Raw genomic sequence first — 21,582 nt, 5'->3', positions numbered from 1 at the left:
GTTCTGTTTACTTCCTTATTAGCGTAAGGTACTTATTTATTGGGTTTAGGGGAGAAACGGGGCTGCTGATTTGAATGTTAGCATTCCCATATCCAAGAACCATAAAGACAGAATTTGTTTTTCAAATTAACGTTCTAGCAAACTTTGCAGCTCCTTTTTTATTTTTTTTTATTGCTGGTTGTATTTTCATTTAGGTTGAAGTTCCTCTTAAATCACACCCATTGCTAGAACAATGTCCGCTAACAAATCTGCTTCTTTAGACTTATAAATGGTAGCAGAAGTAATATAAAGCTTTGATTGAGGAAGTCTTGATTTGGCAGTTGGTTACATGACTCGCCCCCACATGTAGTCATGTTGTTCCTGCTGAAGGAGATGATTGGCCATCCTAAACTCTAAACTTTGGCTTCTAAATGTTTCTTTATTAGATGTTCATATAGTATTGACAATTTACAAAGCTACAGTGAATTCACCTTATTTCCCATCTTCAAAGTGCTTTACAATCTAAATGCCTCTCTCAATCTCGCATGCACACATATTCTAGGACCAGTTTAGACAGTAGTTCATTAACCTACCAGCATGTCTTTGGATGAGTCCTGAAGTACTCTGAGGAAGCCCACACAAGCAGGGAAAATATGCAGTCCAAATGTATAATTCATTTGGTCACATTTTCAGCAGCGGCAGCTATATGCATCGCCAACATAGCCAGTGGCAGTACAGTAACATAAACAACATGTTTGATTGTCAGTAACGCATTCCCATAGAAGTGAACAGCCTCAGATGATGCACAGGAATGAAACAAATCTCATTACATAAGTTTTACATGTATATCTGTTGTCTTCAGCAGTATATATTCTTTAGAATGTTCAGATTGTCTTAGATTTTTATTTTTTTTTCTGTTCTGGGAGGGGATTAATGGCATACAGCCAAGACAGCTGATTGGAGAAAGGGGCACACCCCCACTCCATGTGGGCAGAGTGTCTCAGCTGTTCTGTGAATAGTGTAGCTCTCTGCTAATCTATTTATAGCATCCTTCCCAACACAAAACGGACTGCTTTTTATCACATGCTTGGCCAGTCCATTACCTTTACCCTCAGCTTTTTTAGCAAGGCAGTGGTTGTCTTGGAGGTGTGTTTGGGGTCGTTATGTTGGAATACTGCCCTGCGGACCAGTCTCCAAAGGAAGGGGATCATGCTACCCCGCGAATTGGGGCCTCAATGAAGGTTTTGCAGAGGACACGGGACGGGAGGCTGTATTCCCGTGCTAGCCAGCTGAGAGGGGGCGGGGCCGGGAGCTCCACTGACGCTCTGACCCGCCCCCGTGCAGCCTGTATACTCAGAACAGAGCAGCTGTAGTGAGAGGCAGTGATCGGAGTGGGAGCGTCAGTGGACCTCTGTATTCCCCAGCCAGTATAGAGGGGGCGGGGCCGGGAGCTCCACTGACGCTCCCACTCCGATCACTGGCTCTCACTACAGCCACTCTGCTCCAAGCATACAGGCTGCACGGGGGTGGGGTCAGAGCGTCAGTGGAGCTCCCGGCCCCGCCCCCTCTCAGCTGGCTAGCGCGGGAATACAGCCTCCCGTGTCCTCTGTGCACTCTGCAAAACCTTCACTGGGACCCCAATTCACGGGTAACAAGGCCCCCCTACAAAGCATCAGTGGAGCTCCCAGCTGTTGTAGTGAGATCTGAGAATGGAAGCCCCACCCACATACCTCTAAATGTATGTAGTGTGTTTGGCTGCCCAGGTATGTCCTTGCACCCATAAAATGCCTGACTGCTAAAACCCTGAGCTGTGTTATTCAACTGTCAAGCTAAAAGTTCTCTGATCATCACCTGTAGCATGTACGCAGTCTGTCTCCTGCAGTATGTCCGCAGTCTCTGAACCTCTCCTGTAGTATGTCTGCACTCTCTGACACTCCTGTAGTGTGTGTATTAATGTGCCCCTTTACTTGCTTAATTATTTAGGATTGCTCCACTGCCCAGTGAGAGGTAATGATGTGTATTAGCCTGTAGCAACCAATCAGTGAACAGTAGTGATCTGCTTTAATCTCTAGCAGCCAATCAGTAAGTGGCAATGATGTGCATTATCCTTTAGCAACCAATCGGCAAGCAGAAATTATGTGTTGTAACCTCTAGCAACCAGCCAGCGAGCAGTAAAGATAGGCTGTAACCTCTGGCAAACAATTGCAATCACTGCGTGATCTGCTGCAGTAAACTGATTTTGAGTCTACCTGCTATTTTTTGTATGACTCAGAATGGAGGGGGGGGGGGGGGGGGGCCCAAGAAAATGTTTGCCCAGGGCTCAATCAAAATTAAAGAGAGCCCTGGCTAGGGGTCTATAAGCCTCTATGGCTTTGCTATGCAAATAGACTTTCACAATCATTGGATTGGCCCTCATGAAGATGCACACCTTTTAATAAGTCACCAGGCAACGTGCATTTCAGATAAATATTAGTGTATGCATGTATAGTGGGGGGGGGGGGGGGGGTGATTTAGATTTGTGGGTGCCCTTTTTTTAGTTATGTGCTTCTCTTAAGGTTTTTAAAATACTTACATTACATTTATCTTGTATTATAATAGGGTTGCGCGGAATCCAAGCATTTGCATGAGTACTTGTACTTGTGCAAATGCTTCCATGCTTGACCCAATACTTGGGCATTCAGGAATGATTGTTCAATGAGGCATGACCGAAAATGGCCTGCTGATCGGCTCATGGAGTGTTCTGGCTGGGGGGGGTGGGGTGTCCCCCTGTCGCAACACAATAGCACAGCAGGGAGATCGCTGTACTAACCTCACATAGTGCAGTGGCTCCTCTGGAGCTCTTCTTCTCCCCCCCCCCCCCCCCCTTTTTTTTTTTTTTTTTCTTTCTTTCATTTTTAGCTCCGCTGGGCTGAATGGGGAAAAAAACTGCTAGTGTGTGCTAGGCCTAATTTTAATTTCGTACAAACTTATTTTGCCTGTTATAGCTGATCTCTAGAGTAAGATGAAAAAAGAATGCTGTAGTGTGTTTATTCATTGAAAAATCTTTGAAATACAAACTGGAGAGTTAAGTGTAGCGCTTTGGCTGAATAGTGTGTGTAATAAAAAAAAATATATATATATAATATATATATTACAGGCACAATTTTTTATTATTACAGACACAATTTTTTATTTTTATTTTTTTTGGGTATTTACCAAAACATATTCAAGCTATAGTTCTATAATGTAATCTAAGAGTGCACACGCTCAGGTTTAATTTGAGGGTATGTACATCCAAATCTGAGGAAGGGTTTAGGAATTACAGCTCTTAAGAATGGTCAACTCACTTTTTCAAGGGACCAAAAGTAAATGAACAATTGACTCCAAAGCTATTTCATGGCCAGGTTTTGTTATTTCTTCATCAATTGAGCATTCTAAGTGTGGTATTTGGAATCTATTGCTGTGAACCTACATCGTGCGTTCAAAGGAGCTGTCCATGCAAGTGAAATGGGCCATTGTAAGGCTTTAAAAACGAAACAAATCCATCAGATAGCAGCAACATTAGGTGTGACCAAGTCAACAGTTTGGTACATTCTGAGGAAAGAACGCACGGGTGAGCTCTGCAACATGGAAGACAACAGTGGTGGATGATCGCAGGATCCTCTATGGTAGAGAAAAACCCATTCACACTCTTCAGGAAGTGGGTATAGCATTGTCAAAGTCTTCAGTTAAGAGAAGACTTCACGAGAGCAAATAAAGAGGGTTCACCACAAGGTGCAAACCATTCATAAGCCTGAAGAATGGAAAAGCCAGATTAGACTTTGCCAAAAAAAAATCTCATAAAGCCAGACCAGTTATAGAAAAGCATTCTTTGAATGGATGAAACTAAGATTAAGCTGTATCAGAATGACGGGAAGAAAAGTGTGGCTTGGGAATAGTTTATGATCCAAAGCACAAAATGTCATCAGTAAATATGGTAGAGCTTTTGAAGGAAAAGTGCAATATTCTGCAATGGCCAAGTCAATCGCCTGATCTAAATCCAATTTTGAGCATGCATTTCACTTGCTGAGGGCAACACTAAAGGCAGAAAGGCCCACAAACCAACAACCGAAGACAGCTGCAGTTAGAGCCTAGCAAAGCATCAGGAAGGAGGAAACCCAGTCTTTGGTAATGTCCATGGGTTACAGACTTCAGACAATCATTGCCAGTAAAGGATTCTCAACAAAATAATAAATTAACATTTTTTATTTATGATTATATTCATTTGTCCAATTACATTTGAGCCCCTGAAGGGGGGGGGGGGGGGGGGGCTGTGTATAAATATGGTTCCTAAAATTTGTATTTTGATATTTGTTGAACCCATTGAATTTAAAGCTGAAAGTTTGCAGTTAAAATTTTTGATTTTTGTTTCATTTTAATTTTATTCTGGTGGCATAAAGAGGCAGAAGTATGAAAACTATACGTGTGTGTGTGTGTATGTATGTATGTATGTACCTAACTGTGCCAACAAGGAAATGCTAACAGGTGCAGACAGCGGTTTTGATGCTGCTCCTTCATTGTCCAGTCACAAGCTTGAGCAGCAAGGGGTTGTGACCTAGCTGTGTTTTTTGAAGTACGGTAAAATGTCAGGTCCCTGGGCTGGCTGTGTTGCCGGGCAAGGATGTCTAAATCTCAGGCTGGTAGACAGAAATTTAAAATAATTTGACATGGGAGAATGCTCCTATGTGTATATTAATGTTGTATTGAGCTGTTGAGCTGTTTTTTATTTTTATTTTTATTTTTTTTTTAAATCTAGATCCGCCCCTGGAAACCTAAACTCGCATTACTTACTGGTAGCATGCTGAGGCAAAATAAACTAGGCTTTGCAAGCTGCTAGCTTGTAGTTAAAGCGAGTGACCATAACTGATTTTAGAATTCAGTGATTTGCATACCACCTGCTTTGTGAAGTGCCCTGTCAAAATGGTGATGCTCACTGCCTAGCCTGTGCGTGTTTCTTATACTTGATTGCATTTATCATGGAAAGGTGTATTTTGGTTTTGGAGTTTGTGTTGTGCGTTTTAACCTGGCCTTCCTCCAGATTTAATGTCGCTTACACTCAGTGCAAAAGTCTCAATTATATGTATAATATAAAGTCCTGGTGAGTTGTATTTGCATGGATACTAGTTGGGTAGTATCATCCAGGGTGGATTTGATTGATTTAAATCAAGTCTATTTAAGTCATGATTTAAATAACTAGTAAAAAAGCTAGATTTTAGGCTACTTTCACACAGAGGTGCTTTAACGATTAAAAATGGCACCTGTTACTCCTGTGTGAGGTACAAAATTGCTTGCTCTTGGTAACAGTTAAAGGAGACTTCAAACAAGCATAGCGTTTATATTCCTTCATCTTTTTTGTTTTACCAGCAGAATAACCGGCATTAAAGTAGAAGAAAAGGCTAAAATAACCCAATTTTTAAACCTTGCCTTCCAATGCTTGATGCAATGGGCAGGAGGGAACTCTCCTCTGCCCCAATGGCTAGAAAAGTGGATGACTTTAAGGTCACTGTATAAGTCCGCCGCCTTTGTCAGCTCACACATCTAGGCAGAAAAGCCGGTGCTTTGCAGTCGCAAGATTAGGTCTTTATGCATTTTACATGTATAAGAGCAGTGGGGAAACTACTTTCGAGCGGGTTATTGTAGCATTTTCTTCTACGTTAATGTTTATCAAAGAGAAATGTGGGACCTTTTCGTACTGATAATCTTCCTCTATAGTCTCCACAGTTCCTCCAAGGTTAGGACTCCATGCAGAGCAAAGATTAATGTCCTAATGTGTTGTACTACCAGCAGAAGGTGGAGGCAAGAACTATCATGGATGGCATAAGATTGTAATTGCAATAGTTGTGAGGATTTTTAGGCCAAAAATACCAAAGCACCTGGAGACCCTCTCAGCAGACCATAAATTTTGGCAAAAAAGTTTGCGTAAGATTTACAACGAAAAACCCCTAAATTTAAAGAACTAAGTAGGATTTTACCTGTACCATGCCAAAAAATGTATTACAAGTTGTACAGTTTATTTAACAATGTCACATAAAATGAAAATTTAAAAACTGCACAATAAAGAGCAGGGAGAAAATAATAATTTTTGGCATGTTACAAATTGCACACAATCGTGGTGCAGGATACAATAGAAGGGCCCTTTTAAGGGATAGACTTTCCCCAAATGTAGCTTCTGGGAGACTCCAGCAGGTAGATGTGGTGTTTTGTATTTTATTATTATAATATTTTTTTTACGCATTTCATAAGGCAATATTTGCTTCTTCAGGAAGAGACTGCTACTATTTTGTCTAAAAGGTATCCTAAATCGTATAACGCCTATTTCCTTGAGGAGCTATGCATCTTCTAATTTATAAATCCTCCAATATAATGGCCGAGCTCACTGCCCATTATGCATGCTGGAAATGAGCATATAGATCTAAGCAAGGATTGCCTGAACAAATGCCACTTGTAGACAAATGGACCCCTTAGTGCCTCTCAATTAGTAGCCACAAGAGGACAGATTCGTTTCTCTATAAGGTAGGCATGTCCAAAGTCCAGCCTGCGGGCCAATCACGCCCCCGTCTTGAATGGCCCGTCTGGCTATCTAACCAGCCTCTCTCAACCAGTGTGCCGCAGGATCAGGGCTGTCAGATGAGCCCGATCCCCGGCACACATGGAGTGTGAGAAGCTCCGTCAGCTTCTAAAGTAAAGTGTAGAGTGTGCTGTGCTCTCTGCTTCCCTCTACAGTGCAGTACCCGGCTGTGTGTGTGTGTGTGTGTGTGTGTGTGTGTCTGTATGTTACTTTTAATCCGGACCCCCCCCCCCCCCCCATTCTTGTACTATCAGAACTGCTTTTGTAGGGCTTGTGTGTGATGGCAGCCAGGACTGCTACTCCTCTGAAAAGCCATCCATACACAGATCACTTTTCAGAGGCATTTTAAAGGCGGTAAAGAGGCATTATGTTGCCTCCTCACCACCTGTTTTAAGCCTGTAAATGCAGCATCACTATACCACAACTGTGCAATCCACACAGTTGTGAGATAGTTGCAGTGCAGGTCCATTTACCCTGGGTATAGCTCCAGCTGCAACCACAGCATGTGTACACTCCCAGCTACTCCCTCTGCAGCTAAAGGGGGAGAAGTTGTGGGTGGTAAAAACAGCTTAACTATGTGGTTTTACTGCCCCTCCAACCTGACATCGTTCACGGCTGCGTGCTGTGTAGGGCAGCCGATTAATTTCAATGAGTTTCCCTACCCACAAAAATGCAGGGAAAAGTCCCCAAGCTTTATTTTTATTTTTTTTATTGCACTGCACCAAAAGCACCCCATGTTTTCCAATGTGTGGGGTACCATTAAGAATTAACGGTATCCCTAAAGAACCGAGCATTCGCCTGTGTGCCGGGAATGAGTGCAACAAAGGCAAGAATTCGTGTTGGGCAGTGTATTAGTGCTCGGACGGGCACACTTAGACCGAATTTTAATGGTTCAAAGAATGTCGGGCAAAATGTTTGGCCCTCAGGCATATTCACTTCATCAAATCTGGCCCTCTTTGAAAAAAGTTTGGACACCCCTGCTATAAGGGATAAAGAGACCACCTTCTTTTTCTCTTTGCGAGAGGAGTAGTGAATAGAAGCTGGAGGCTTCATGGGATGTGGCAGTTGGCCATGGTGGAGTAGACATTTGAGGTGATTGGCATGGGGGCTGGTTGACAGAAGTCGACAAGTGTAACCTATTGAGTGTTGTCTGGAGTTTTTTTGTTCTGCTGGCGTATCGCTTCTCTTGGAATGTGAAAGGGAGAACAAAAGGAAATGCCTAGAGGTGCTGCATCTGATAAGCTGTAAGGTTCTGCAGCTGCATCTTTATATAGCACCACTTACTATCGTAAAGCGATGAGCTATCTCCAAAGAGCTGGTAATTGTGTCCCTGGAAGCAGAGTGATTCTGTGTACCAGGCTGCTTGCAAAAGCTGTTCTATTTGATCTATGGTTTTGCACCTTCATAATGATATCCCTTTGGTGGGCTGTTGGGTTGAACGCCCATGCATTCGATCATTCTCCAACCATGCAATAGGTATTGCTGGAACAACTTCCAGAAATGGCTCTGTAATTGAAGACTGCAGGTTCAAGATGGTCTGTGGCAAACTGCATATGTGGAGATTGGACCTGTGTGAGCGGTTCGTAAAAGCCTCAAAGTATGCCAGCAGGTCTTTGTTTTCCTCATGGAGGGACTCCAGGTCCCGCTCATACTTGCGCAGTGTTTGCTAAGAAGCTGACCCTATCTCCAGAGCCTGAGTGTATTAACCAAGTTTGCTTATGTGGGTTGAGGTCACTTTTTAAGGGCTTTGGGAAGTATGGCTTCAAACTTCTGCAGTATGTCCTGCTGTGCAGCAGACAAGGCCGGTGTGCAATGCAGATTTAAATGTCCTATGCTCCGGTGTTGCCGTAGGCATATGTAGCCAAGGAGTATGAAGCTGGTAGATGCCACTGCCTTGATCGCCATTTTTCCGGCTCGAGCAAATGCGTCCCTGATAGTTTTGAGCTTAGGTTTGCCCCTGGAGCCTGTGTGGACTGAGTGCTGCATTAGCGTGTGGTGTGAGCAAACTATGTCGCACTAGCGGGTGTAGCTGTTGTGTGACTGGGCACTCTGTTTTTAGGCTGGCTTCTCATGGACATTGTAGAACTTCAGTAGTGAGCCGCCGGGATGCGCACCCATACTTTACTCCCTCCACACCACGACTGTTCTATTCAAGCACCTTTCAAAGATTAGTGTATTGACTACTAGGGATGAAGTGAAGCTGTTTCTTTGCTAAGCAAATTATAGGGTTACATTGAAGCAGGCCATCACCTTCTTTTTTTGTTTTTGTTTCCTCTCCCTTCCCTCTACACAATGGCAAAACATCTTCGGAATATCTAGTACTTCTATCCCATGTCCAAGACATTGGAAATAAAGGACTGTGTATACACATAGCATTACTAAGCTTCACCAGTTAATCACTGCAGGTGAAGTTCTCTGATGCATATGTTTTCAATTACAGGGAATAATTACATTAATTCTAGATATTGATATTTTATAACTAGGGTTCATGCACGCTGGAGCGCCAAAAAAAGCTGTTTTTACAGGCTTTTATTTCAGCTTGAAGAAGCTTATGGTTTTTATTTTAACAAACCCTTTTTAGGCGTTTTTTTTTTTTTTTTACAATTAAGAAAATGCTGTTATGTAGTGACAACGCTGCTTAAAGTGGAGTTCCAGCCAGAAATGGAACTTCCGCTTTAAGGATAGGTGGGGGGGGGGCAGATACCTCTTCATCTTCTTCATCTTCATTTTTTTTTAAGGTTCCAGCTCCCACTTCCTCCCGGGCGCTCCCTGGCACCAAAAGGGTTGTACTACGAACACTGCAAAGTTGTTCAGCATTGGTTACCACCTTTGCAGCATTAGCTAGGGTCCTCTGTTTGAATCCCAACCAGGACATTCCCTGCATGGGTTTCTTCCCACACTTCAGACATGCTGAAGGTTAAATGGCTCTTTTCTAAATTGGTATGTATAGGGGCCTTAGATTTTTTGATTATGTGCTGTGTTGGTCAGGTTGGCTCCTTGCATTGTTTTTATGACATTGTGCTAGCTCTTTCTTGCTGTGTTCTGGCTTAGTACAAACTGCTCTTGTACTGATGTCATGAATTCCTTGCGTGTTTCACACTGTGCCATGGCCAGGCTTCCAGTCCTCTCACTGATTTGAAGCTGATTAAGTCCTTAAGGCTCAGTTCACACTGGTACGCCGTGTGATACCGCATGTGATTCGCACTGCAAATCACATTCAATGTCCGTGCGATGCAAATTCGGATTGCATTTGGACCAACATACACAGGACCCCCCCCCCACAAATAGAGATTTCTTTTAGTGGTATTCGATTACCCCTGCCTTTTTTTCAAAACAAAATATTTTTTTTTTTTTTTTTTACATTTTGCTATAATATCCCCCCCAAAAATATATATTTTACAACTGTCCCAAAAATATAGGTGTCAAAATTGTCCGACGTATCCGCCATAACGCCCCTATTTTAATCAACACTTGAGATTTATTTATATATATATATATATATATTTCTCAAGTGTTGATTAAAATAGGGGCGTTATGGCGGATACGTCGGACAATTTTGGGACCGTTACAGCAGTCAGTGCTATAAAATTGCACTGATTACAGTAAAAATTACACTGGCAGTGAAGGGGTTAACCACTAGGGAGGGGTTGTGTGTCCTGGGGATTGATTCTAACTGTAAGATGCTTGGCTACGAATGACACTTCACTGATCTTATCTCCCGATCACAGCGAGCTATGATCAGTGACAGTGTCACTAGGCAGAACGTGAGACTAACCTGTGAGATTATCACGGGTATCCCCGCAACCATTGAGTCTGCAGGACCCGCGATCCTACTTGCAGAGCTTCCGGCAGCGCGCACGTTACCACGCGGCGGCAAATTTAAAGGGACATACCTGTACGCCCACTTTGCCCAGCTGTGCCATTGTGCGTGTGTTTGTTTTCAACCCCTTTTTAATAGGGGAGCTTGGTGACTTGTACATTCAACTTTATGAATAAACGGGAACCTCTGTACAGTGTGCTTTCTGTTCACTGTCCAGTGCAGGTAAGGTGGCAGACTTTTCTGTCCTTTTCTCTGTCTCAGAAGTGAAACTGCAGGGTTCTGTTTACACCCATTATTTCACCAAAGACCCACACCCAAAAGCATTGTGGAAAAAAAAAAATTGTATAAATAAGGCTTGTTCAAACAAGTTCTCCAGCCCATAAAGTTTGAGTAAGTTCTAATTTGACCGGTGTGCAGGTGTCAGTGAGTGGCCCTGAATGTTCAGAGATGTACACCTGCACCCACACACCTGTCAAATTAGGATCTGGGCAAGAAGGTTAAAAACCTTTTCCGCATTGAGCACATGCTCTTACTAGTGACAGACATTAGACGGTGTATGTAGATTAAGGCCTCATGCACACTGGATGTTTTGACAGCAGCTTTTTAATTTATTTTTCTACAGTCATTAAACTCTCCATGTTATCCTATGTGTCCATGCACGCATAGGCTGTTAGCAGCAGTTTTGAGCAGTAAAAAAAAAAAAACTCAAACTAGTTGGTTCTGAGAGACGTTTTTCAGCTGTAAAAATGCAAAAATGTTGATAATTGCTCAAACTTCACTAATGTGCTTGATCCATTTTTTTTTTTTTTTTTGTTGTTTTTTGTTTTTTTAGAAAATGTCGGTATTTTTAGTTTTGTTTAGCAAAAAATAAAAACCAGAGGTGATCAAATGCCACCAAAAAGCTCTGTTTTTGGGAAGAAAATTATAAAAATTTAATTTGGGTACAGTGTTGTATGTCCGCAATTGTCATTCAAACTGTGACAGCACTGAAAACTCAAAATTGTCCTGGGCAGGAAGGGGCAAAAGTGCCTGGTATTGAAGTGGTTAAAGTAATTTATTAAGGCAGCTCCAGTGTCTCTTCCAATCTCTTCTGCAGCTTCTTCTCCCCTCTCCGGTTCTTCTGCCTCTGCTGGGTCTTCTTCGCTATGTTCTCGCTCTGTTCTTCTGATGTTGACTCAACACTCTCTCTCTCCTGCCACTTATATTGGCGTGGGGCGGGGTCACCAGGTAACGTCATATGGAGGCCCCACCCCTTATGACTTCACCGCCCCATGTGCAGAAGGCCTCAATGGGCAGTGACTTATTCTGTGCATGGAGGGGTAAAGTGCTAGAAAGGGGTACATTGGAGGAATGGGAGGGTGGCGTGCTGACGTAGTCGCTGTCTAGGACGGGTGTGTGCCAGCCGGCCGCCATTTCTTTACAGGCTTTTAATATTTCTACAAATGCAAGTGCAATATTTTTGCTTATAAAATAAACTGTTTTATGGACTATGGTGCGTTTTTTCCTTTTTCATTGGGATCGTGATTGCTGCTTACTGGTCTGCCCCGAGTTTGGATCGTTTGGCTTCTCCTCATTTTAACCACAGCTGATTCCTTCCATGGATGTCTGGAGGTTGATTTGACGCCACAGATTTAATACTACAGGCCATGTATCACTTACCCTCTTGTAAGCGCATATGTTGTGTGGTGGAGGTTCGCAAGCACTGGTGTTTGTTTGCACAGAAGAATTTGACTACCGTATATACTCGAGTATAGGCCGACCCGAATATAAGCCGAGGCCCCCAATTTACCCCCAAAAAAACTGGCAAACTTATTGACTCGTGTATAAGCCGAGGGTAAGACATGCCTGTCCATCCCTGTGTGTCCGTCCATCCCTGTGTGTCCGTCCATCCCTGTGTGTGTGTGTGTCCATCCATCCGTCCATCCCTGTGTGTGTGTGTGTGTGTCCATCCATCCATCCCTGTGTGTGTGTGTGTGTGTCCATCCATCCATCCCTGTGTGTGTGTGTGTCTCCATCCATCCATCCATCCCTGTGTGTGTGTGTGTCTCCATCCATCCATCCATCCATCCATCCATCCCTGTGTGTGTGTGTGTGTCTCCATCCATCCATCCATCCGTGTGTGTGTGTGTGTCCAGCCTACCTGTGTCCCGAGCCTTTGTCCCGAGCCTCCGTCCCGTGCCGAGCCTCCTTGCCTCCGTCCCGTCCCGTCCCGTGCCGTGCCTTGCCTTGCCTCCGTCCCGTGCCCTCTTCGTCGGCGCCTCGGCGGCCATTGTAAAATTCAAAAGCTGCGCCGCCGCCTTCGCCTGTGATAGGCGGAACACTGAATTTCCCAGCAGCCTGTGTTCCGCCTATCACGTACATCGTATCATCCTCGTCCGTAGTACGAGGATGATACGATGTCCGTGATAGGCGGAACACAGGCTGCTGGGAAATTCAGTGTTCCGCCTATCACAGGCGAAGGCGGAGCCGGAGGCGCGGCTTTTGAACTATAGAATGGCCGCTGTCTGTCTGCTCGACACGCTGATCGAGCGGGCAGACAGCGATGACTCGAGTATAAGCCGAGGGGGGCACTTTCAGCCTCAAAAAAGAGGCTGAAAATCTCGGCTTATACTCGAGTATATACGGTAAGTCACCATTTTTTACTTCATTCACTGGACTTTTGATATAATTACTTTATTTTAGGATTTATTATCACATAGTTGTCAAGTATTACACATTCATTTAATCACATGTTCATTCATGAGTATGATTTTATATTTATTATGGTGTTTTTTTTTTGTGTCATTTATTGTCATATATTACATTATTTTAGCTTAACTTTATGCGCAGCTATATTCTATGTTTAGGAATTTAAAGTGGTACCCAATAAATAAAACAAAGATCATGTTCCTTTTTAAGTTATGATCTACAGCACCGTGCTTGTGCTGTGTAAGATTTCTCCTCCTATCCTGTAATATACCTGGTTGATCTTGCCTGTTCCTGTGTCGTCCTGTCTACTGCTGATCTATGATTATCGTGGACAGGTTATGTCTCCATCAGCCCGCTGCTCTGTTGTGATATTTCCCCTCTCTCCCTGCCGGCCAGCATGAGAGCAGCTCTCCTCCACGCCCCTATTCAGCTGCAATATGCAGCAAATATACTTTTATCCCCTCCGGCGTATGCTGCCATTAAAGAGGAAGTAAACCCTGATGAGTTTACTTCCTCTTCCCTGCAAAGGTAAAGCATAATGGACTACTATGCATCGCATAGTAGTCCATTATGTGTCACTTACCTGATACAGGAGCCAGCGAAGTCACCGCTGTCCCCTGTAGTCCGGAGCATCCATCTTCTCGGTGGGTCTTGCTGCTCCACCGCTGTCATTTGGCGAAGCCGCGATGTCACTCCCGCGCATGCGCATGTGAGCCGCCACTCGCAGCATATCGCTGTTGACAGCGGCACGCTCAGTGCGCCTACGCACCGCTGTCTACGGCGCATGCACCGTAGACAGCGGTGCCTGTCTTTCGGCAAATATCTCCTAAACCGTGTAGGTTTAGGAGATATGTCTTGGACCTACAGGTAAGCCTTAATCTAGGCTTACCTGTAGGTCAAAGTGTGTTGTAAGGGTTTACAACCACTTTAATGATTGTGTGTGTGTGTGTGTGTGTGTGTGTGTTTTTGTCTTTTTAAGAAAAGGCTAAATATATTTTCCTATAACACTGCTGTGTGATCCCATGATCCCCCCTGTGCTGCCCGATGTCACAGGGGAATCTCTGCCCCCTCTTGCTTCTCTCCATAGATCAGGGAAGACGGGGGGGGGGGGGGGGGGGATCGCATGACGGCACAACTGCGGTGTGAGAAGGTATTTAGCCTTGTCATTAAGAAGAAAAACCACATACACTATTGTTAATGGCAGCATAATCTGGAGGGAAGTTGTACAGGTACCGCTGGACAGCCATGAGCATAGCTTACCCTAAAAATTAATGGGGCTACAATGCATAAGAGGTGCAGATTAGATGAAAGTTCCCTGGATCAAGGAAGAAGCTTCATACTATTGTAGATGGGCTGCAATGGCGGGTGGGGGGAGATTGGTGGAAAAATTTATTCAATTATAACTTTACTAATAGTGAAGCTGTCCTTTTTAACATTGGAATATGCTTATTACTATCCAGTGGTAAAACTACTGTATAACCATAGCAGACCATGCAACTTACTGTAAAATCCATAAAGGGATGCTCAGCAATTTTTGGCTACTTGGTGATTTATTCTGGTAACTACTGACAGGCAAATGATTGTATCTGCTCTGAAACCCATAATATGAATCATTTTGAGGTAGAGATGAGAGGCAGGGGGCCCCATAGTGGTAAGGTTAAGTTTTTGAAGGAGAGCATCTTTGACAGCATACATCGCTTTTTATTTTATTTTTTTTATTTTTAACCTGTTGCGCAATTTGTGCTTTCTGTCATTGTGTTGCTTACAACATTCAATCGCTAATTATTTGTTCCAAATTAAAATATTCAGTTTCTGACAGTAAGCATTGACTCAGTATCTAGTCTCATTGTATTACAAATGCAGTTATTGCATAACAGAATTTCCCTTATTCAGCGGTACTTTTAGCAATGCATAGTAATGCGCAGTGGAATTTATATATGAAGAGGTGGTGTTCTCTTGTCCTTTTTAGCCTATAGCACTCAATTGGGTTCTTCATTTTATTCACTGATACAGCATTGTAGTCTAGCTGTTTGTTACTGGTAACTTGAAATGTTTTAAAATTGAGCTTTTGGGGGGGGGGGGAGAGGCAGCTACAGTCTTTGTAGCTGCTGACTTTTAAAAAAATTTCACATGGGATACTGGAGATCCTCTCTAAATCGATATTTAGATATCCATCTCTCACTTCCTTGAAAGCAGGCACAACCCAACTATTGTATATTTTTATCTATCTATAAATGGATTTTTATTATTTTTGTTTGTTTTTAATATATATTTAACTTTATTTCTTTTTTTATTTTATTTTTTTTGGCAGGTATGAGAAATGAATGTTGGAAGGAGAAGATTAAAATTGGTGGGGATCTTAATGATGGTAAACTTCTTCATCTATGTCATTGTCGAAGTTTCAAAAAGCGACAGCCAAGACAAAAGTGGAAAAGGTCAGGTTCTCGTGCCACGTGGCAAATTCTGGAAGAGATCTACAGCAAGCAATGCTTATTGGAATAGAGAGCAGCAAAAGCTGGACAGATTGTACAATCCAATACTCAACATGCTAAACAATGTTACAGTGGAAGAGATGGTGTCTTTCAATGCAAGTCTGCTGAATTCCTGTGAAATGGACACAAATATAACATCTGAAATAAAAGACTTTGGCGGCTTGCCAGACAGATTTAAGGATTTCCTTTTTTATTTAAGATGTAAGAATTATTCCCTGACTTTGGACCAGCCGGATAAGTGTAAAGATAAGCCCTTTTTGCTACTGGCCATAAAGTCCTTGACTCCACAGTTTGATAGAAGACAAGCCATACGGGAATCTTGGGGAAAAGAGATAAATTTAAACAACATGACTGTTGTACGGGTGTTCCTTCTTGGACAGACTCCAACCGAGGACAATCACCCAGATCTTTCAAGTCTGATTAAATATGAAAGTGATATGTACAATGATATCCTACTTTGGAACTATAGGGATACTTTCTTTAACTTGACTCTAAAAGAAGTTCTCTTCCTCAAGTGGGTAAGCCATTCCTGTGCAGATGTCCAGTTCATTTTTAAAGGAGATGATGACGTTTTTGTAAATACCCATCAGATCCTGGATTACTTGAAGATGTTATCGGCAGAAAAAGCCAAAGATTTATTTATTGGAGATGTGATCAAAGATGCTGGTCCCCATAGGGACAAGAAGCTGAAGTACTACATTCCTGAGAGCCTTTATGAAGGCTCCTACCCACCGTATGCTGGTGGTGGAGGCTTCCTCTACTCCGGCAATCTGGCATTAAGACTATACAATGCTACTTCTAGGGTTCTCCTTTATCCTATAGATGATGTATATACTGGAATGTGCCTTGAAAAACTTGGGCTAGCTCCAGAGAAACACAAAGGGTTCAAGACGTTTGATATAGAGGAGAAACATAGGAATAACATTTGCTCCTATTCTAACTTAATTTTAGTCCATCCCAGGAAGCCTCAAGAAATGATTAAGATTTGGTCACAGTTACAAGACTCTAGTTTAAACTGTTAGACAGAGTGGAGGCCTTAGGCCGTGCCGAAGGAATTCTCATTTTTGCACTGCTGATGTCGTGCGAGCTTGTGCTAGGAGTACATGTCTTTGTCACACAGAATGTTTCCAAAGACTTTGCTTTATGTAACCAGAGTCTTTGCTTAGCCTGAAGTCTGTTAATGTTTATGGTTTTTCAGGTTTTTTTTTTTTTTTTTTTTTTCGTTCTGATGCATTCAGTCTTAAGTTATAGTTTAAAAATGTATATGTATGGACAGGATTTCAGAAGCTTTTACATACGCACACATTTGTGTTTATTTGAATAGCACTTCCATTTTAATGGGATCACTAGTTTGCCAAGTTGCCTAATTTCCATGCAAGAGAATTGTGCAAGTCATAGATATATGTAGAAGTACAAATGATAGGGGTTGCAGTACAAAGTTTTATTCAGCATACAATGTTGCAGTTTTTAGCAGACCATCTTTATCAAGCCAATTATAAATGAAGGAAGCAGTAACCTGTACATACAGGGATCAGGCAGGCATGGGGACACAAGCATCTTAACATCTAGACATCAAATTACCCTTTTTAAAGATAAAGAAGCGTACAGACAAACATTTCATCATCAAAGTCCATGAAAAAAAAGTTATAGTAACCACTCCATCCATACAAAGATACCAATCACAATTATCTTAATGTACAAAGAATATATATCTAAAACCTGTTCCTTTTTAGGAGCTGTATGCAATCCCCACCTCCTGGAGTTTCAGAATATGATCAATTGTCCTATAACAGAATTGTGTGGACAGCTTAAAAAAAGTGTCTTGCTCCAACATCTTGGCTTAAATACTGAAAGGTTCCAGCTCTCACCATTTTGTGCTTAAACCAATATTTAAGCTACGTGGGTGTTCTATTAAATATACCAGATATGCAGACTGGCACATCAAAAAGTGAGAGTAAAAATTGTATGGAGCCATCATAATTCTGAATAACTACTCCCTTATCCTTACCTGGGCATTCAGAATAGGTCAGGCAAAGATGGGAACCCCCCCCCCCCTCTTTTTTTTTTTTTTTTTTGTTTTTTTTTGTACATGCTCTTGGATTAAAGGCTCATCTGTAGTGGGTGCTGCTGCGATCTTTGGCTGGACACTGGATATATCACAGATAAATACACATGTTCACCAGCACACCATGGATCTCGAATTGTAGTCCAAAGATTTTATTGCAGAAAGATGACATCACAACAGGATAAGTGCAACATAACGGAGCCAACTCAGGACCCCTTCGTCAGGCATACAATTCGAGATCCATGGCGCCCTGGTGAACATGTGCATTTATCAAAGATGGGAACCCTTCTTACAAGTGCCAAGTAATGTAATGGGTTGTGTTTTGACTGGGTCAAAGTCTGCCCCAATGGAACTGTCCAGGGTCTGTTTCCTATGCCTGCATCTTCTAGAATGTTAATGGCAGTGTATTCTCACATATGTGATTCTGGCCGACAAAAGGTGTTCTCCTTTTGGTATATGCTACATTTTCCTAGTTTTAGCTCTTGTTCTCCAAGTATTCTTGGATAATCCCCTCTTTGCAAATTTCTGACACCTCCAATTGGCATGTGGTTTAGCCTCCTTGTTAACTAGTCCCACCACCCTGAGCATTTATTTTTATTTTTATTTTTTATTTCTTTATTTTTTTTTATTGTGCAGACAAAATGGAGGATGAAAGCTCCAACATGAAAGGAGTTCATTACGACCAGTGGTTTTCTCAGAGATCAATTGGTAAAGTGGATCCAGACATTTTGTGCAATGGTATCCAAATACGAGTGATAACTAATGTAATATTCTCCTTGGCCATGTTTATCTTGCCATGAAATGATAGGAAGGACTCGTAGAAATATGTATGCTAGTGTTTTTGTTCAAATAAACTTTGTGTAGAAAACACTAATGGCACACGTTTCTTGCCATGGCAGCAGCCCTATAACTATGGAGCTATGACTATCGATGGGCCAAGGCTTCAAACCACAGGTTATTTTTTTTTTTTTTTCACCAATGGGTGGTAGCGTGGGGTGATTAATGTAAAAGTTTTAGGTGCCTTTCTGTTCATATCCTGATCTACCAGCTAATTTATATCATGCGACAACTGCAAGTTGCTTCTTGACCAACGTTTCCCTTGTGCTGCTATCCCAACTCCTATTTCCCACTGATTTTTCTTTCAACTCTTATCATAGGTGAGCATGAAGGTTATCTGGAAGGACTTGAACCTGTTGTGTGAGAAGGAAAAGTTAGCTGGAAATAGCTGGAGTTGGGAGCAGAGTCTTTGGTTTTAAAATGTTTATCTGGGCCAATAAATTCTGCAATGTGTCCCCTTGTTATATATTTTTTTATTTTTATTTTTTATTTAAACACTTCTTTAGACCTCTTGCGGTCACTTTATGAAGCTTGATTATATCAGAGGAGTTTGTTCGTATGTGTTTTGTTTGTTTTTTTGTTTTTTGTAATGGCATGCTGCTTGAAAAACACAACTAGTATATTTGTACAGAGTTGAATTATGCTGTATAATAGCTGTAATGCAGCACCCTATACGTTTTTAATTTAATTTAATTTTTTTGAAGGGATTGGGGGCTTGTGAAATGGCAGGGTTTGACTGGAACTTTGTTTGCAAAGTGCGTGCTAATAACGAGTGTAGGAAAAGGGTAAAAATCACACTTGTAGAATGATCACGTGACCCGGTTCTTCACCAGCGGCTTTTTTTATTTATTTTTTTATTTTACGTATACCTATCAGTATATAACCTAGTGATGTGTATACCTGCTTTTGAAGGAAGCTAGAGAATAAGAGCGTTCTGCCTCAATACCCAGAAGGTTAATGTTAATGTATTTGATATAAGCCATCCATTGCTGATCTCCCCTTTTGTTTACCCAGAGTTAAAATAGCGACTTTGTTTAATTTTTGTTAATATGCCATTAGGCCTGGTTCACACCTGTGCATTTTCAGTTTTGCAGAAACATACTACATTCCATTTTAACATGGTTTCCTATGGCTCATGTTCACATCTGTATTTTATTGAATAGGCCAGGGACTTGCGTTTTGAAAAACTCAAAATGCACCTGGAATATGCAACTTGCATAGGTGTGAACCAGGCCTCATCACAAATTCAGCATTTTAGCTCTAATAAAATTATTTGCGCGTTGTGAGCAGTGTAACCTAATCACATGTTTTTTAACCCTTTAAAAAAGGGTTAAACACAAAGCTATTTATGCTCGTTTATGGGATTACATTTATTGTTGGAAGAGCCAAGTCAGAAAGTGTGAAGTCTCCAAATATTAGCTGCATACTTTTAAATAAACAGTGATTCCATTTGGAATGTTAGGGCCCTTTTTACACTGCTCTGTAGTAAGTGTTTTTGATGTGTTTCCTGTGCGTTTAAAAAATAAAAATTACATTTTGACTGAAACGCAAATCTCGGTGCGAATCTTTAATTTATTTTTTTTCCCCTCTGCGATTTCAATGGGAATCTGTCTTTGATGCGGTTTACAAACCCAGACCAAAAATACAGGAGTTTTCAAAATGCACCATACTTGTAATGCAGAGTGGTACGAAGAGTCCCATAGGATTTAAAGGGAAACCTTTTTTTCTTGTTTTCTTGCAAGGTAAAAACACAGGAAAAAAAAAATGTGAGTGTTAAAGGGCCCTTATGAGGTCTGTTCTGTCCAGAGCATTGCCTTTTTTTTTTTTTTTTTTTATCTAACCCATTCTATATTTGCATAATTGCTGTATTTGGAGTGCTTTCTACTCAGCGTTAAATGAACAGCGAGTTCTGACGCACAGGACTCCAGAATTAGAACTTTTTGGTGCTCTTAAGTGACATGTCATTGTAGCAGCTAATATTGCATCCTTGTAATATGACTTTTTTGAAAAATAAAATGGTCTGTCAATCTCTATGTAAGTGAAGGTGTTGTGCTCTATTCAGATGATATGACATTTCATTAATAAAAGCAGACAGTTTAAATATATTTCACTGACTTGACCTCCATGATGACAACTTCCTAAAGGAACCAAGGTACAGACTACCAGTGCTGAGATAACAGTGCTTTTTATGTACTGCTACATTTGAGGGGGCTACATTAGGGGACCATCCATAGTAATACAACACTGAGGGTTATTTACAAAAGGCAAATCCACTTTGCACTACAAGTGCACTTGGAAGTGCAGTCGCTGTAGATCTGAGTGGGCCGCGCAAGGAAAATAGCATTTTAGCTTGCACATGATTGGATGGTAAAATCATTTCAGATCTTCCCCTCAGATTTACAGCAACTGCACTTCCAAGTGCACTTGTAGTGCAAAGTGGATTTGCATTTCGTAAATAACCCCCCCCCCAATGTTTTCTAACCAGTCCAATTGCCGCCTTCTGCTGACCCTCAACCATTTGTGGGAACTCCATAGTCAACAGTCTCTCGGCCATTTTATGGATTTTATCTGATGTCTGTGTGCACATTTACTTCTTTAAATACAGCGGTATCCAAGTCCTAAAGAAACGTGGCATCATGTAGTTTAACCAAGTCTCCTACATTTTGCAGAATTTAGTTTGCAGTCTTAAGTGACCAGAGCTGGAAAGTGCCCTAAAGCCTGGGATAGACTGTGCTTACATTTGGAACCATTACTGTTCATGTCTGCAGAAGCGGTGGTATAAAGGCTCCCGAACTGCACATTAATTTGGCAAGTCATGTATATGAGCAAGTTTTGAATAGACCACTTTTTTTTTTTTTTTTTTTTATATATCTTCCTTTCCATGGTTTTGCATTCACTAACTGCTAGTTTGTGTGTTACCACTTGTAAATAAACCTGTTGGCATCTAAAAATGGGCAGTCCTCATTCCTGACTTTGTTTTTTGGAGGTGCACATTCTAGGTCCTTTCTTTAGTACTTCGGAAGTAGACTGAACAAGCATATGTATGTCTGGTATCCTCAGGAACTTTAATACAGGTTTGTGTCAAGTCTTTACTTTTCCCTGGAGGGTCCATCAT

At 41.8% G+C, this 21,582-nt stretch overlaps 1 protein-coding gene across 1 annotated transcript in view; it reads left to right on the top strand.

Annotated features, from left to right (window-relative positions):
• Positions 1-20,500, top strand: part of B3GNT2 (UDP-GlcNAc:betaGal beta-1,3-N-acetylglucosaminyltransferase 2) — a 49,597-nt gene extending 29,097 nt beyond the window's left edge. Inside the window, exon 2 of the mRNA XM_077485989.1 lies at positions 15,385-20,500. Coding sequence (XP_077342115.1) covers positions 15,394-16,587 — 1,194 coding nt within the window. The 5' untranslated portion in view covers positions 15,385-15,393 and the 3' untranslated portion in view covers positions 16,588-20,500. The remainder of the gene's footprint in view (positions 1-15,384) is intronic.
• The last annotated feature ends 1,082 nt before the right edge of the window (positions 20,501-21,582 follow it).

Source organism: Lithobates pipiens, unplaced genomic scaffold (assembly GCF_037356315.1).
Source record: "Lithobates pipiens isolate NorthernLeopardFrog02 unplaced genomic scaffold, aLitPip1_a1.2 Scaffold_18, whole genome shotgun sequence".
In the NCBI taxonomy this organism is placed as follows: Eukaryota; Metazoa; Chordata; class Amphibia; order Anura; family Ranidae; genus Lithobates; species Lithobates pipiens.
Note: the sequence above shows the minus strand (reverse complement) of the source record. Positions and strands in the feature narration are given on the sequence as shown.